Source organism: Mandrillus leucophaeus, unplaced genomic scaffold (genome assembly GCF_000951045.1).
Source record: "Mandrillus leucophaeus isolate KB7577 unplaced genomic scaffold, Mleu.le_1.0 Scaffold4, whole genome shotgun sequence".
Taxonomy (NCBI): Eukaryota; Metazoa; Chordata; class Mammalia; order Primates; family Cercopithecidae; genus Mandrillus; species Mandrillus leucophaeus.
The window spans coordinates 13,692,672-13,705,739 of record NW_012104253.1 but is presented as its reverse complement, the minus strand read 5'-3'; the positions used below and the strand labels follow the sequence as shown (position 1 = coordinate 13,705,739).

At 50.1% G+C, this 13,068-nt stretch overlaps 1 protein-coding gene across 1 annotated transcript in view; it reads left to right on the top strand.

Moving 5' to 3' along the window:
- The window catches only part of LOC105548007 (chromosome unknown open reading frame, human C14orf159), a 122,474-nt gene extending 110,080 nt beyond the window's left edge, over nt 1–12,394 (top strand). The window contains exons 12-13 of the mRNA XM_011991815.1: nt 2,668–2,819; nt 11,727–12,394. Of these exons, the coding sequence (XP_011847205.1) occupies nt 2,668–2,819; nt 11,727–11,876 (302 nt within the window). The 3' untranslated portion in view covers nt 11,877–12,394. The remainder of the gene's footprint in view (nt 1–2,667; nt 2,820–11,726) is intronic.
- Nucleotides 12,395–13,068: the final 674 nt, after the last annotated feature.

Genomic DNA, 13,068 nt, shown 5'->3' with positions numbered 1-13,068 from the left:
AAAAATACAAAAATTAGCCGGGCGTGGTGGCGGGCGCCTGTAGTCCCAGCTACTCAGGAGGCTGAGGCAGGAGAATGGCGTGAACCCAGGAGGCGGAGCCTGCAGTGAGCCGAGATCACGCCACTGCACTCCAGCCTGGGCGATAGAGCGAGACTCCGTCTCAAAAACAAATAAATAAATAAAATAAAAAATCCCAGCACTTTGGGAAGCCAAGGCAGGAGGGTCACTTGAGTCCAAGAGTTCCAGGTTACAGTGAGCTCTGATTGTGCCACTGCACTCCAGCCTGGGTGACAGAGTGAGACCCTGTGTTTATTAAAAAAGGAAAAAAGCCAGGCATGGTAGCTCATACCTGTAATCCCAGCACTTTGGGAGGCCAAGACAGGTGGATCATTTGAGGCCAGGAGTTCAGGACCAGCCTGGCCAACATAGTAAAACTCCATCTCTACTAAAAATACAAAACTTAGCCAGGCGTGTTGGTGTGCACCTGTAGACCCACCTACTTGGGAGGCTGAGGGAGGAGAATCGCTTGAACCCAGGAAGCGGAGGTTGCAGTGAGCTGAGATCATGCCACTGCACTCCAGCATAGGCAACAGAGCAAGACTCTGTCTTAAAAAAAGAAAACAAAATGTAATTGATGACAATAATTACCAATAATTTACATACTACTAAGAAAGGAAAACACAACCAATTATAACTATAAGATACTATTAATTGTAAGTATCTTACAATTAATCTCAATCTGTAATCTCAATTGAGATCTCAATTGTAATCTCAATTGTAATCTCAATCTGTAATTATAATTGAGATTACAATTAATCTCAATCTGTAATCTCAATTTCAGAGAGGTAAGTGTAACAAAAGTACATCTTAAAATCAGTAAAATACAGTATTATTTTTAGCACATGGTCTTTACCTGCCACATTTTGATATATGCCTTGTATTTTCATGCACATGCCTTTGTACTCACTGAAGATTTTTTGTTTGTTTGTTTGTTTGTTTGAGATGGAATCTTGGTCTGTTGCCCAGACTGGAGTGCAGTGGCACAATCTTGGCTCACTGCAACCTCCACCTCCCAGGTTCAAGTGGTTTTCCTGCGTCAGCCTCCTGAGTAGCTGGGATTACAGGCTCCTGCCACCAAGCCCTCCTGATTTTTGTACTTTTAGTAGAGATGGGGTTTCACCATGTTGGCCAGGCTGGTCTCCAACTCCTGACCTCAGGTGATCTGCCCATTTTGACCTCCCGAAGTGCTGGGATTACAGGTGTGAGCCGCCGCGCCTGGCCAAGGGGGTTTTTGTTAGTTTTTTGTTTGTTTTTTTAAAACTGGAATTACTCCCATTCCTCCACCCCTCTTCTGGCTAAATTTTACCCAACCTACAAGGCCCATATTAAAAGACCCATTTTCTGTGAATCTTTCCTAAACCGGTCAGAATGAGTGCCCCCTCCTCATGCTCCCGTAATCCTGCATGAACATCTCAGTCACAGTGACCCGTGGCTGGCGGTGTGCACAGTCCCTCCTCTCCTGGACGGGAGTGACCTCTCTTTCGTGGTGCTCTGCACCTAGAGCTTAGCAGGGCCTTCATCAATTCTTCTTCAACTGCATGGAGAACTCAAGCAGGTTTCAGGGAAGAGCCAAGGAGATGGTCCCAAAACTGGGGAATAAGCCCTTTGGGCCTGTGATGGAAAAAGAAGGGAAGTCTGAGGCTGATTTGGGAGTGATCTTTGAGCACGTGAAGAGGCCATGTGATCCAGCGTGACGGGGCTGTTTCCCGCCCTCTGAGGGTGGACTTCCATGTGGCACAGGGGACTCAGCTCGGCCAGAAGGGGGAGTTTCTCCATGTTGAGTGTTTTGGAATGGGTTTCTCGGGTTATTACCTAAACCTTTTTTTCTGATGGTCATTAGCAGGGTATTAAGTAGTTTAGAGCAAGGGTTTTCAAACTTTAGCTTGAATCAGACTCACATAGAGGGTTTATCAAAACTCAGTCAGGTGCAACTATAATCCCGGCTACTTGGAAGGCTGAGGCAGGAGGATCACTTGAGCCCAGGAGTTTGAGGTTCTACCCCAATGAGCTATGATCATGCTAGCCTGGAGGACAGAGGGAGACCCCATCACTAAAAAAATTAAAAATAAAAATAGCCGGGTGCAGTGGCTTATGTCTGTAATCCCATAACTTTGGGAGGCCGAGGTGGATGGATCACAAGGTCATGAGTTTGAGATCAGCCTGGCCAATATGGTGAAACCCCGTCTCTTCTAAAAATATAAAAATTAGCTGGGCGTGGTGGCACACACCTGCAGTCCCAGCTGCTCAAGAGGCTGAGGCAGGATTGCTTGAACCCAGGAGGCAGAGGTTGCAGTGAGCCGAGATCACACCACTATACTCCAGCCTGGGCGACAGAGCAAGACTTCATCTCAAAAAATAATAATAATTATAAATAAAAATAAAGAAAATAAAGAAAATTCAGCTTGTTCCTCTCCCCTCCTTTCCTGCTGAGCTTTTTATTCAGTAGTTCTGGGCTGGGGCCAAAGAGTTCGTGTTTCTAGCAGGTTCCCAGGTGATACTGGTGCTACGGGTCTGGGGACGAGTCCTGAAGATAGTTCTTCCTAGAGGCAGGCTGACAGACACACGACTTTTCCAATTCCATGATGGAATCTTGTTTTGCTGTTTTAGGTGTTTCTAACTGGGGAGGCTATGCCTTGGCCTGCGCGCTCTACATCCTGTACTCATGTGCCGTCCACAGTCAGTACCTGAGGAAAGCAGTCGGACCCTCCAGGGCACCTGGAGATCAGGCCTGGACGCAGGCCCTCCCGTCGGTCATTAAGGTAACAAACCCCAGCCAGCCGCTCGCCTGGAAGCAGCTTTTACCCTGGATGAGCAGCAGGCCTGAGGTCCCAAGCCATAAGCCAAGGGCTGGCACCCTGCTGCCCCTCAAAAGCCAGAGGCAGAGCCAGCCTTGAAGCGGAGGTCTCCTTCATTGGGTGCCCTTTACACTACTCGTGGTCCTGAATCGTATGTCAGGCCTGATCCAAGTGACCATATTCCTTCTAGTTTGACTTTAGGTGAGTTGCTTAGCTTCTCTGAGCCTCATTTTCTTCATCTGTAAAATGGGTGCTGTCAGCATTGTTGAAGGAACCGAATGCCTCACCCATGGTGGATACTTCATACTGGTAGTGGTGGGCAGGTGTCCTGTCAGCCTCCTTCAAGGAATACACCACCCAGTGAGGCCACTAAAACCTCCAGAGTGAGTCAATCAGTCATACTAAGGAAAGTGCTAAGGGGGACAGACAAGGTGGGAAGAGAATCCTGTGGGCTGGAGGCTGCAAGGAATAAGCCGGGTAGAAGGAGAGGAATCCCAGTGGGAGGAATAGGGGGAGCAGAGGCTTGGGAGATGAGGGCAGGCTTCGTGATGGTTTGGGGGAGATAGCTCTTGAGGTGGAGAGCAGGAGGTAAGGGGTGAGGCAAAAGTAGAAGAGGGCTTCAGACCCCAGGGCCCATGAGGAGGACGTCCATGAGACCCTGAAGCTGTTTGCACAATTGTTCCTGTACATGTATTTTTCTGGGCAAGACTCTGTGGTTTCATCAGATTCTTCAAGTAGTCTGGGGCCATTAAGAATCCCTGGTCCAACTGGGTGTGGTGACTCATGTCTCTCAGTACTTTGGGAGGTCAAGGCAGGAGAATCACCTGAGCCCAGAAGTTCAAGAACAGCCTGGACAACATGGTGAGACCTCGTCTCTAGAAAAAAAATTTAAAAATTAGCCGGGCCCGGCGGCATGCACCTGTAGTCCCAGCTACCTGGGAGGCTGAAGTGGGAGGATCGCTTGAGCCCAGGAATCCAAGGCTGCAGTGAACTATGTTCACACCACTGCACTCCAGCCTTGGAGACAGAGGGAGACCCTGTCTCAAAAAAAAAAAAAAAAAAAAGAGAATCCCTGGGAAGGGACAGATCATATTAGCTGGGCCCAAGAACACTGTGACTTTCTCCTGAGGACTCTCCCTGAGAGGCAGCAGCAGGTAGCTTTTGTCTGAGCTCCTCCAACTGCAGAGCCCATGCTCTGAAGTGTGTGCAGTTCTAGGTACGCTCTAGCCCAGTGCAGAGGAAGGCCATCAACGTGTGCCTGTCTAACTTATGTGAACTCACACATGCATATGGGGAAAATGCAAAAGAGAGGTGGCCAGCGCCCAGCACCCAAGCCTGAGCAGCAAGGTGGCAGCGGGACTGGCCCTTCCTTCCTTGGTCCTCAATTTCCATGGCCCTCGTAGAGCAAGCCCCGCCCCTAACACCAATTCCAGGCTCTAACCCGCCTCCTCTGGGGCTCCTCAAAGAGATGGGACCCGCCCCTCCTGGAGGAGAAGCTGGTGGACCAGACTTACGGGACATCCACAGTGCCTCAGTCCCTAACGGGACACCTGCTTGGAGAATCTTCCTGGGTAATTTGGACCTTGGGAAAATGGAGCCAAAGCTCTGACTTTCCATCTAAATCCTGGGTTAGATGTGACTCCACCTGTGAGCAGACAGCAGCCTGAGGGATTAGAGGTGGGTGTCGAAGGTTGTGGAAGAGGGTGTGGAAGGTCGGGGGAGATAGGAAGGCAAATCCAAGGGGCAGGAGGCTTCTGAGCACTGAGCCTGCAGAAGAGCCCGAGATTGGGTGGGCCATTGCTACAAGTCCCCTGCCAATGGGCAGGCCCGATACCTCCCAACGCCTGCAACCAGACATCTGCATTGCTGCCTCTTTTCTGTCTTTCTTTTCTGTTGTCTTGCACCCTGTCTCTTCCCTTTTTCCTTCTGTCTGTCTCTCCCTCTCTGTTTCTCTGTGTCTTTCTCCTTCCTGCCTCTGGCCTCTTTTTCTCCCCAGCACCTGCCTGGATTGGTGGTGTCATTCCCATTTTACAGACAAGGGAGCTGGGGCTCTGAGAAGCCGGTGGCTTGCCTGAGACCACCCAGCTGAGAGGCAGAGCTGGGATCCGAGTCTAGGTCTCTGTGACTCCGTTCTCTGGGCTTTTCCCAATACCGCTCAGAAGTGTCCCAGTTCCTGGTAGTGCCAGGGAAGAGGGATGGGGGAGGGGGAGCTCAGGCAGCTGTGGTGACATTTTCAGAGGGAAATGGTCTGCCCTCGAGGGGCCCAGAGGGCCTTTTGTGCTTTCTTTATACTTCCTGGATCTGAACTGGAAAAAAACACGCATGGGCTGCTGCACACATGATTCCTGATTCACGCAGACACAAAAGAACAAATCCAGCCAAAGAAATCCACACACCCAACATGCAATGGAAACTTTGCCTTCTGCATTTCTACCCAGTCCTTCATAAATGGATTAATAATGTACCACCCTTATAAAGAACATAAAATGGGGATTTTTTTTTCTTTTTTGAGACAGAGTCTCGCTGTGTCGCCCAGGCTGGAGTATAGTGGAGCAATCTCGGCTCACTGCAACCTCTGCCTCCCAGCTTTGAGCGATTCTCCTGCCTCAGGCTCCTGAGTAGCTGGGATTACAGATGCATGCCACCACACCTGGCTAATTTTTGTATTTTTAGTAGTGACAGGGTTTCACCATGTTGGCCAGGCTGGTCTTGAACTCCTGACTTAAAGTGATCTGCCTCAGCCTCGGCCTCCCAAAGTGCTGGGAATACAGGTGTGAGCCACCGTGCCTGGCCTAAAATGGGGATTTTTAAAAGCAAAAGCACAAACACATGTTTGTTGAGCCCCGCTCCTGGGCCAGGCCCAAGCTTGCTCTAGGGGACAATGAGGAGTCTCCCTGGGTGGGGGACTCAGAGTCCACTGGGGAGACTACACGTGACAGGCAGTTTCAGGAGCCAAGGTGTAATGGGCACAGTAAGCTTCAGTGGGAGGCCGGGCGTGGTGGCTCTCACCTGTATTCCCAGAACTTTGGGAGGCTGAGGCGGGCGGATCACTTGAGGCCAGGAGTTCAAGACCAGCCTGGCCAATATGGTGAAACCCCATCTCTACTGAAAATACAAAAATTAGCCAGGCGTGGTGGCGGGCGCCTGTAGTCCCAGCTATTCGAGAGGCTGAGACATGAGAATCACTTGAACTTGGGAGGCGGAGATTACAGTGAGCCATGATGACGCCACTGCACTCCAGTCTGGATGACAGAGTGAGACTCTGTCTCAAAAAAAAAAAAAAAATTTTTTTTAATTTTAAAAAAGCTTCTGTGGGAGCACAGAAAACAGTGCTTAGCTCAGAGAGTTCAGGGAAGGCTGCCTGGAGGAGGTGGCACTAAGCTGTCTTGAGGAGTGAGTAGGATATAAGTAGCCAGGTAAGGAAGGGTGGAAAACGCCTTCTAGGCAGCAGAAACCACATAAGCAAAGGTATGGGGACATGAAGCCATACAGTGTGCAGGTGAAATAGCTAGAATCTAGAATAGCTAGAGTTCTGCGGGTCACTATGTGGGGGTCCTTGAGTCATCTAGAGATGCTGGGCAGAGCTGTGGCCTGAGCTAGTGGCAAAGCTTGATTGGGGCAGAGAAATGTCCCACAGCTCTGCTCAGTGAGTTGCATTTGGGGACACGGGTTCTTAGGGATCTGACTGTGAGTGTGGTAGAAGTGGGCACCTTGCCGAGGAGGCCAGGGAAGGCGGACACCACTACCCAGGCACACCTTGCCCACTCTGGCTCTTGGCCCAGGGGAGCCTCAGAGTGAGGGAGAGGCAGTGCCCTTGGGTTGTACTTAAGGGCAAGCATTCCTCAGACGTCATCAAGAGCCAATTGATGACACTTTACAGGGACACTCAGGTGGTACCTGCAAGGGCTGATAAGGAGGGCTTGGAGCTAAGGAGCTGGAGAACTTGGTCTTTCTCAGCTTGGGGGCCAAGATGCTGCCGTTTGGCAGGGAAACAGAGCTCTGGGCAGGGGTGGGTCCCTGGGAGGGACTGAAGGCCTCCAAGGATGAGGCCTCGGGAAGCCCCCTCATGGGGCCGTCTTCCCCTCAGCCTGATGGAGGCCACAGACAGCAGACAGCCAGGCCGGCTCTGCCTGGATGCTGGTCTGGATTAGGGCCACTCTCTTCTCTGTACGTCTGTAGTTTGTAGACTTCTCTGTTTCCTAGGACCAAGTCCTTTATAAAAACATCCGGCCTGCCTTGGGTGAGTGAAGTGGTGGTTAGGAAGGTCACAGGCCCTGACTGACTGCCTGGTTCAAGTCCTGGCTCCACCCACTTCAGCCTTGAGCAAGTCTCCAACGTCAGCATTCCTCAGTTTCCTCGAGTAGGGTCATAACAGATCTACTTTTTGGGTGATTGGAAGATGAAATGAGTCCCTTTGTGTAAAGCACCTGGCATAGTGTCTGGCATGGATTAGTAGTAAGTGTTCAATAAATGCCAACCATCATTATCATCATCATCCTTCTTATCATGACAAGGTCCTTTCTTTACTTCAGTCAGGCTGGGGCAGCTGTCAGGGTGTGATAGTGGCAGCAGGTGGCCTATGCCAAGGAGAACTCCCACAGCCAGAGCAGAAGGAGGTGAAGGCCAAGACAGAGCTGGGGCCTCCAGATGCCGTGTGGCGTCACATGGGACTGCCTGTCTTTCCCTGTGTGGCCGGGAGGCAGATGGAGCTGTTTCTCCCGCTACCACACTCCCCAGCCCGGCCCAGGCAGCCAGCTCCCCCCTGCCTATTGCAAGGTGAGACCATGATTATACCAGCCCCATCTTGCTCCACAGGAAGCCTCAGCACCACGTTCCCGCCCGCCTTGTCATTGCCTGTGCCAGAGCCCAGGGCCAAGGGAGTGCCTCATCTCACATCCCAGCCCATCTCATGCCAGCCCTTTACAAGAGATCACAAAGAAGAGGCACTCCCTGGGAGGGGTGAGCCAATGCCAGGAAGCTGATGCCTGGGCAGGAAAGAGGCTAAGGAGACATGGGGCTCATGGTATAAACAAATACCAGGAAAGGTTTCCTGGACTTCCCCCACCTCAACCCAGTACTTGGGGAAGAGGAACACAGCAGCTGGGCCTGTTTTGCATCACTGCCTTGAAGTGGAGGCTGAAGGGGGCTGCCTGAGGGCTCTGGCCAGTCTCCCAGCCCCTCTCTGCTCCATCTCGGCTCCAGGGCAGTTACTGAGCACCCATGGTGAGCATGGATGTGCAATATTCCATCAGCCCAGGGCATAGCAGCCATGTGGGTTGGGGAAACAGAAGAGGACCCTGTTATTCACATGCCCAGTGGTAGGTAGGGAGTGAGAAGCCAAAGAGTGAGAGCTCTTGGAGGAACAAATGATGACTTATTTGTCCCTACTTCAGGGCCTGGCCCAGGGAAGGCACTCAGGAAATGTTGGATGGAGAGATGATGAATGCATGGATGGATGGTAGGAGGGATGGAGGGTTGGAGGGATGGATGGATAATGGATGGATGGATGGATGGAGGGATGGATGCATGGATGGATGGGTGGATGGATAGATGGATGGGTGGATGGAGGGATGAATGGATAATGGATGGATGCATGGTTTGATGGATGGATGGGTGGATGCAGGGATGGATGGATAATGGATGGATGATGGATGGATGTATGGGTGGGTAGATGGGTGGGTGGATGGATGGGTGGATGATGGATGGATAGATGGGTGGGTAGGTGGGTGGATGGAGGGATGGAGGGAGGGATGGATGCATAGATGGATGCATGCATGGATGGATGGATAGATGGGTGAGCAGATGGAAGGATGAATGCTTTGATGGATCGATGGTGCAGAGAGGCAGGAATAGCCTTGGGCCTCATTCTGGGCTCCCATTCTCTTTCAGCACTTTCATTCTCCCTACTATTCTTTATAACTTATTTTTGTTAAAGTATAATTAACATACAATAGTGTGTACACCTTAAGTGTACAGTTGGATGAATTTTTACATAGGTATACACCCTTGCAACCACCACCAAGATTAAGACACAAAACAGTTCCAACTTCCCAGAAGGCACCCCACTTTGAACAGCATCATCACCTCCCATAAATATCCACCCACCATGCTCCCATTGTGACTTAATAGCAAGCACCCGTACACTCAGCCTCTACACACTCAGCATCCGCACACTCAGCAATCCTGGGGCCTCTGTCCCCATCCAAGCCCTGTCTACTCTCCCTCACTTGGGTCCTTCATTCCTCTCCTGCTCTGTTGTCTCAGCCTGGACTGGTGCAGTGGCCTCCAGGCCCCTTGCCCTCCAGCTGCTACCTGGTGATTCTCTTCCATCACTGTTACCACCTCTGCCTCTTAGAAGATGGCATGGTCATTCCGTGATTCTTGGAAATTTGCAGGGAGTAGCTATTGGCCCAGCTGGTCCCTGTGTCTCTTAGAGGCTGGGTGCCAGTCAGCTCCAAACCTGTTGGCTGATCACGTGCACCCTGAGTACCCCACAGCCCTTCCTGGAGGCCAGAGGGATGAGAATGGTGAGGGAAAACAGTGTACTATGAGGAAATGGCCCCAGGAGTCCCAGAAACATTCCCCCATAAAGAGAGGATATGACCAGTGGAGAAGAGAAGCGAGAGGAAAAAGCCCAAACAAAGGGCGGGAAATGCCATTTTGGGTGGGTAGCTCCTGAGAAGGGACTGTTGGACAAAGGACACATGTGAAAGTGGAAATGATTTAGGGCCCCCCTCCCACAGAGGAACATCCTTGGCCCCCAGGGCAGAACAGAAATGCAGACTCTCAGGCCAGCTGTGAAGAGACAGTTTGCAGTTGACATTTGCCAATGCTTTCTTTATTATTTAGAAAAAGTTATCAGTGAGTGACCCTCCAGGGCTCTCAGCTGGCTCATTTTTATTCTTTCATCACCTCTGATCCTAGTTGCCCCTTGTCTTAGCTCAAGCTGCTATTAAATAAAAAATGCTATAGACTAGGTGGCTTGAACAACAGAAATTTAGTTATTACAGTTCTAGAGGCTGGGAAGTCCAACATCAAGATGCCAGTAGTTTTGATTCACTGGTGGGGACTCTGTTCCTGGCTTACAGATGGCCGCCTTCTTACTGTGTCTGCATATGGTGGAGAGAGCGAGAGCTCTGGTTTCTCTTTTTCTTATAAGAGCACTTATCCCATCATGAGGCCTCACTCTCATGACCTCATCTCAACCTTATTACCTCCCAAAGACCCCACTTTCAAATTCCAACAATTGAGGATTAGGTTCAGCATACAAAATTTGGGGGTACATATTCAGTCCATAACACCCCTTCTCCAGAAAATGTTCCCTGAGCCATACCAGTAAGCTGGGTTGGGTGCCCCTGCTCTGTGCTGTGACATCCTGTACTATGACTACCTGATTACTCATCTAGACTATGAACCCCATGGGGCAGGAACCATGTCACATTCACCACTGTATCCCTGGTTCAGGGCCTGGCACATACACAGCAGGTGTTCAGTAAACCTTTGATCAATGGTGGGATGAATGAGCAAATGCCTGAGCAGGGAGAGAGCCTTGTTGTATCTGTCCTAATGTCGTGTTCTAGATTCCTTAGGTTCCTTCCTCTCACCTCTTGCCTTTGTTTGTGGAGGAGGAAGAAGACAGGGAGGAGGAAGAGGCGGAAGAGGAGGAGGAGGAGGGAGAAGAGGAAGGATGTGTTTGACTTGCTTTATGCCTTCACTTAAGACTCACTGTCCTTAGGGGAACTTGAGCTGTTCACTAGGGACAGACACATTAGTGGCTTAGGCAAGTGGTTCTTTGGGACTCTATTTTTGGAAGGAGGGGGGTGGAAGAGGATCAAACCACTTTTTTTTTTTTTTTTTTTTTTTTTTACCAGCAGGAAAACAAAGGGAGAAAGCTCTAGGCTAAATGCCAGAAGACCTAGCTCTGCCAATAAAATCAGCCTCATTTTGTGAATACCTATTGGGTGCCAAGGACCCTGCTAGGTGCTTTGCTTGCACTTAATCCTCAGAACAACCCTCTAAAGGAGGTGGGATGAGTACTTTTATCATCACCCTCCCCATTTTACAGATAAGCATGCTGAGGCACAGAAAAGTTAAAATTCCTGCCAGGAAAGACTCAAGTCAGATCTGTCTGAGCCCCAAACCACTCTGCCTGCTAGGCCCTGGGCTGCGGCTTCAGGATGGGGGCTTGTATTCTCTGTGGCTCTGCTACACCTAGATGCTCCCACTCCCACAGTCACACTGGTCATGTCTAGAAGGCAACAGCAGCAGGATTTGGCACATGCCCCACATTAGGCTAACAGAGGTCGCAGAAGAAATGGGGGCCTTTGGCACAGAGACCATTGGCAGATAATCCAGGGCTGGGAGGAACTGATTGGCAGGAAGTAGCCTGCACTGCACTTGCAGGAGGAGTGAATCTTCGGGGCTAAGGAAATGCAGGCTAGCCGGGCTCAGTGATGTGCACCTATAGTCCCAGCTAGTCAGGAGGCTGAGACAGAAGAATCACTTGACGCCAGGAGTTCGATACCAGTCTGGGCAACATAGCAAGACTCCATCTCTAAAAATGGACAAACTAAGAAACCGTATGTTTCCATTAAAGCATATTTAGTTACATAACAGTAACTACCAAAAGAAGCAGCCCAAACTATTCCCCTGATTGCTTCTGGGGAGTGGATTTGGGGGCCAATGAGCTATGATGGAGGACACTGTTATTTTTCATGACTTTTCCAATGGTATTAATATTTTAAACCAAAATTTTACTTTTTAAAAAAGTAAGTATGTCAAGGCAAAGGATCCTTCTCACTTATAAATGTGTATAAATGAAATTTCTTTTTCCTCTCCCTCCACTCCTATTTCTGCCCCATTTTTTTCCAGGAAGAAAAAATGCTGGGCATCTTGGTGCAGCACAGAGTCCGGAGTGGCGTCTCAGGCGTCGTGGGCATGGAGGTGGATGGGCTGCCCTTCCACAACACCCACGCCGAGATGATCCAGAAGCTGGTGGACGTCACCAGGGCGCAGGTGTAACCGTCCATGTTCCGTGTGAGCAGGGTCCCTACCAGTGGGCAGTTCTGCATCCGGGGAGAATGCAGCTGCTTCTGGCCACAATCCTGCGAGTAAACACTGGTCTTCGGTAAGCAATGAACGCTCGCCTGGCCTGGGAAACTGCATGCCCACTTTCTGGGAGGGGTTAGTGCAAGTGCCATGGACAAAGGACAACATTTCTCTGGGGCTTGCCACAGGACAGTGCCTAGGACTCTCAAGGCATTGATTTCAACCCTCCTTCACGCTGGCTTCTTCAGGCCACCCCCGTGGTCTCCTGCGAGAATCTTCTCGACAGTTACTTCTGGGGACACTTGTGAGCAATTAACTGTCAGGCAGAGCATGAGAACAAATATTCCCAGGCCATGTAGGATACTCCAGACTCCAGTCATCCTCCCTCATCCGTGGTTTCTGTTAATCGTGGTCTCGGTTACTTATGGCCAACTGCAGACCGAAAATACTAAGTGAAAGATTTCAGAAATAAACAACTCCTAAGTTTTAAATTGTGTACTGTTCTGAATATTGTGATGAAATCTCGCACCATCCTGCTCCATCCTACCTAGGACATGAATCCTCCCTTTGTCCAGGGTACCAGTGCTGTATACACCACCCGCCTGCTAGTCACTCAGCAGGTGATCAGATCCACTGTCATGGTATTGCAGTGCTTATATTCAAGTCCCTCTTATTTGACTTAATAATGTCCTCAAAGTGCAAGAGCAGGGATGCTGGCAATTTGGATATGCCAAAGAGAGGCCATAAAGGGCTTCCTTTAAGTGAAAAGGTGAAAGTTCTTGACTTAATAAAGAAAAAGTTCATATATTGAGGCTACTAAGATCTATGGTAAGAATGAATTTTCTATCCATGAAATTGAGAAGGAGGCCGGGCGTGGTGGCTCACTCCTATAATCCCAGCAGTTTGGGAGGCTGAAGCGGGCAGATGACTTGAGCTCAGGAGTTTAAGACTGGCCTGAACAACATAGTTAAACCCTGTCTCTACCAAAAATAGAAAAAATTAGCCAGGCCTGGTGGCGGGTGTCTGTAATCCCAGCTACTCGGGAGACTGAGGCGGGAGAATCGCTTGAAGCCAGGAGATGGAGGTTGCAGTAAGCCAGGATCGAGCCACTGCACTCCAGCCTGGGCGACCGAGTGAGACTCTTAAAAAAAAAAAAAAAAAAAAA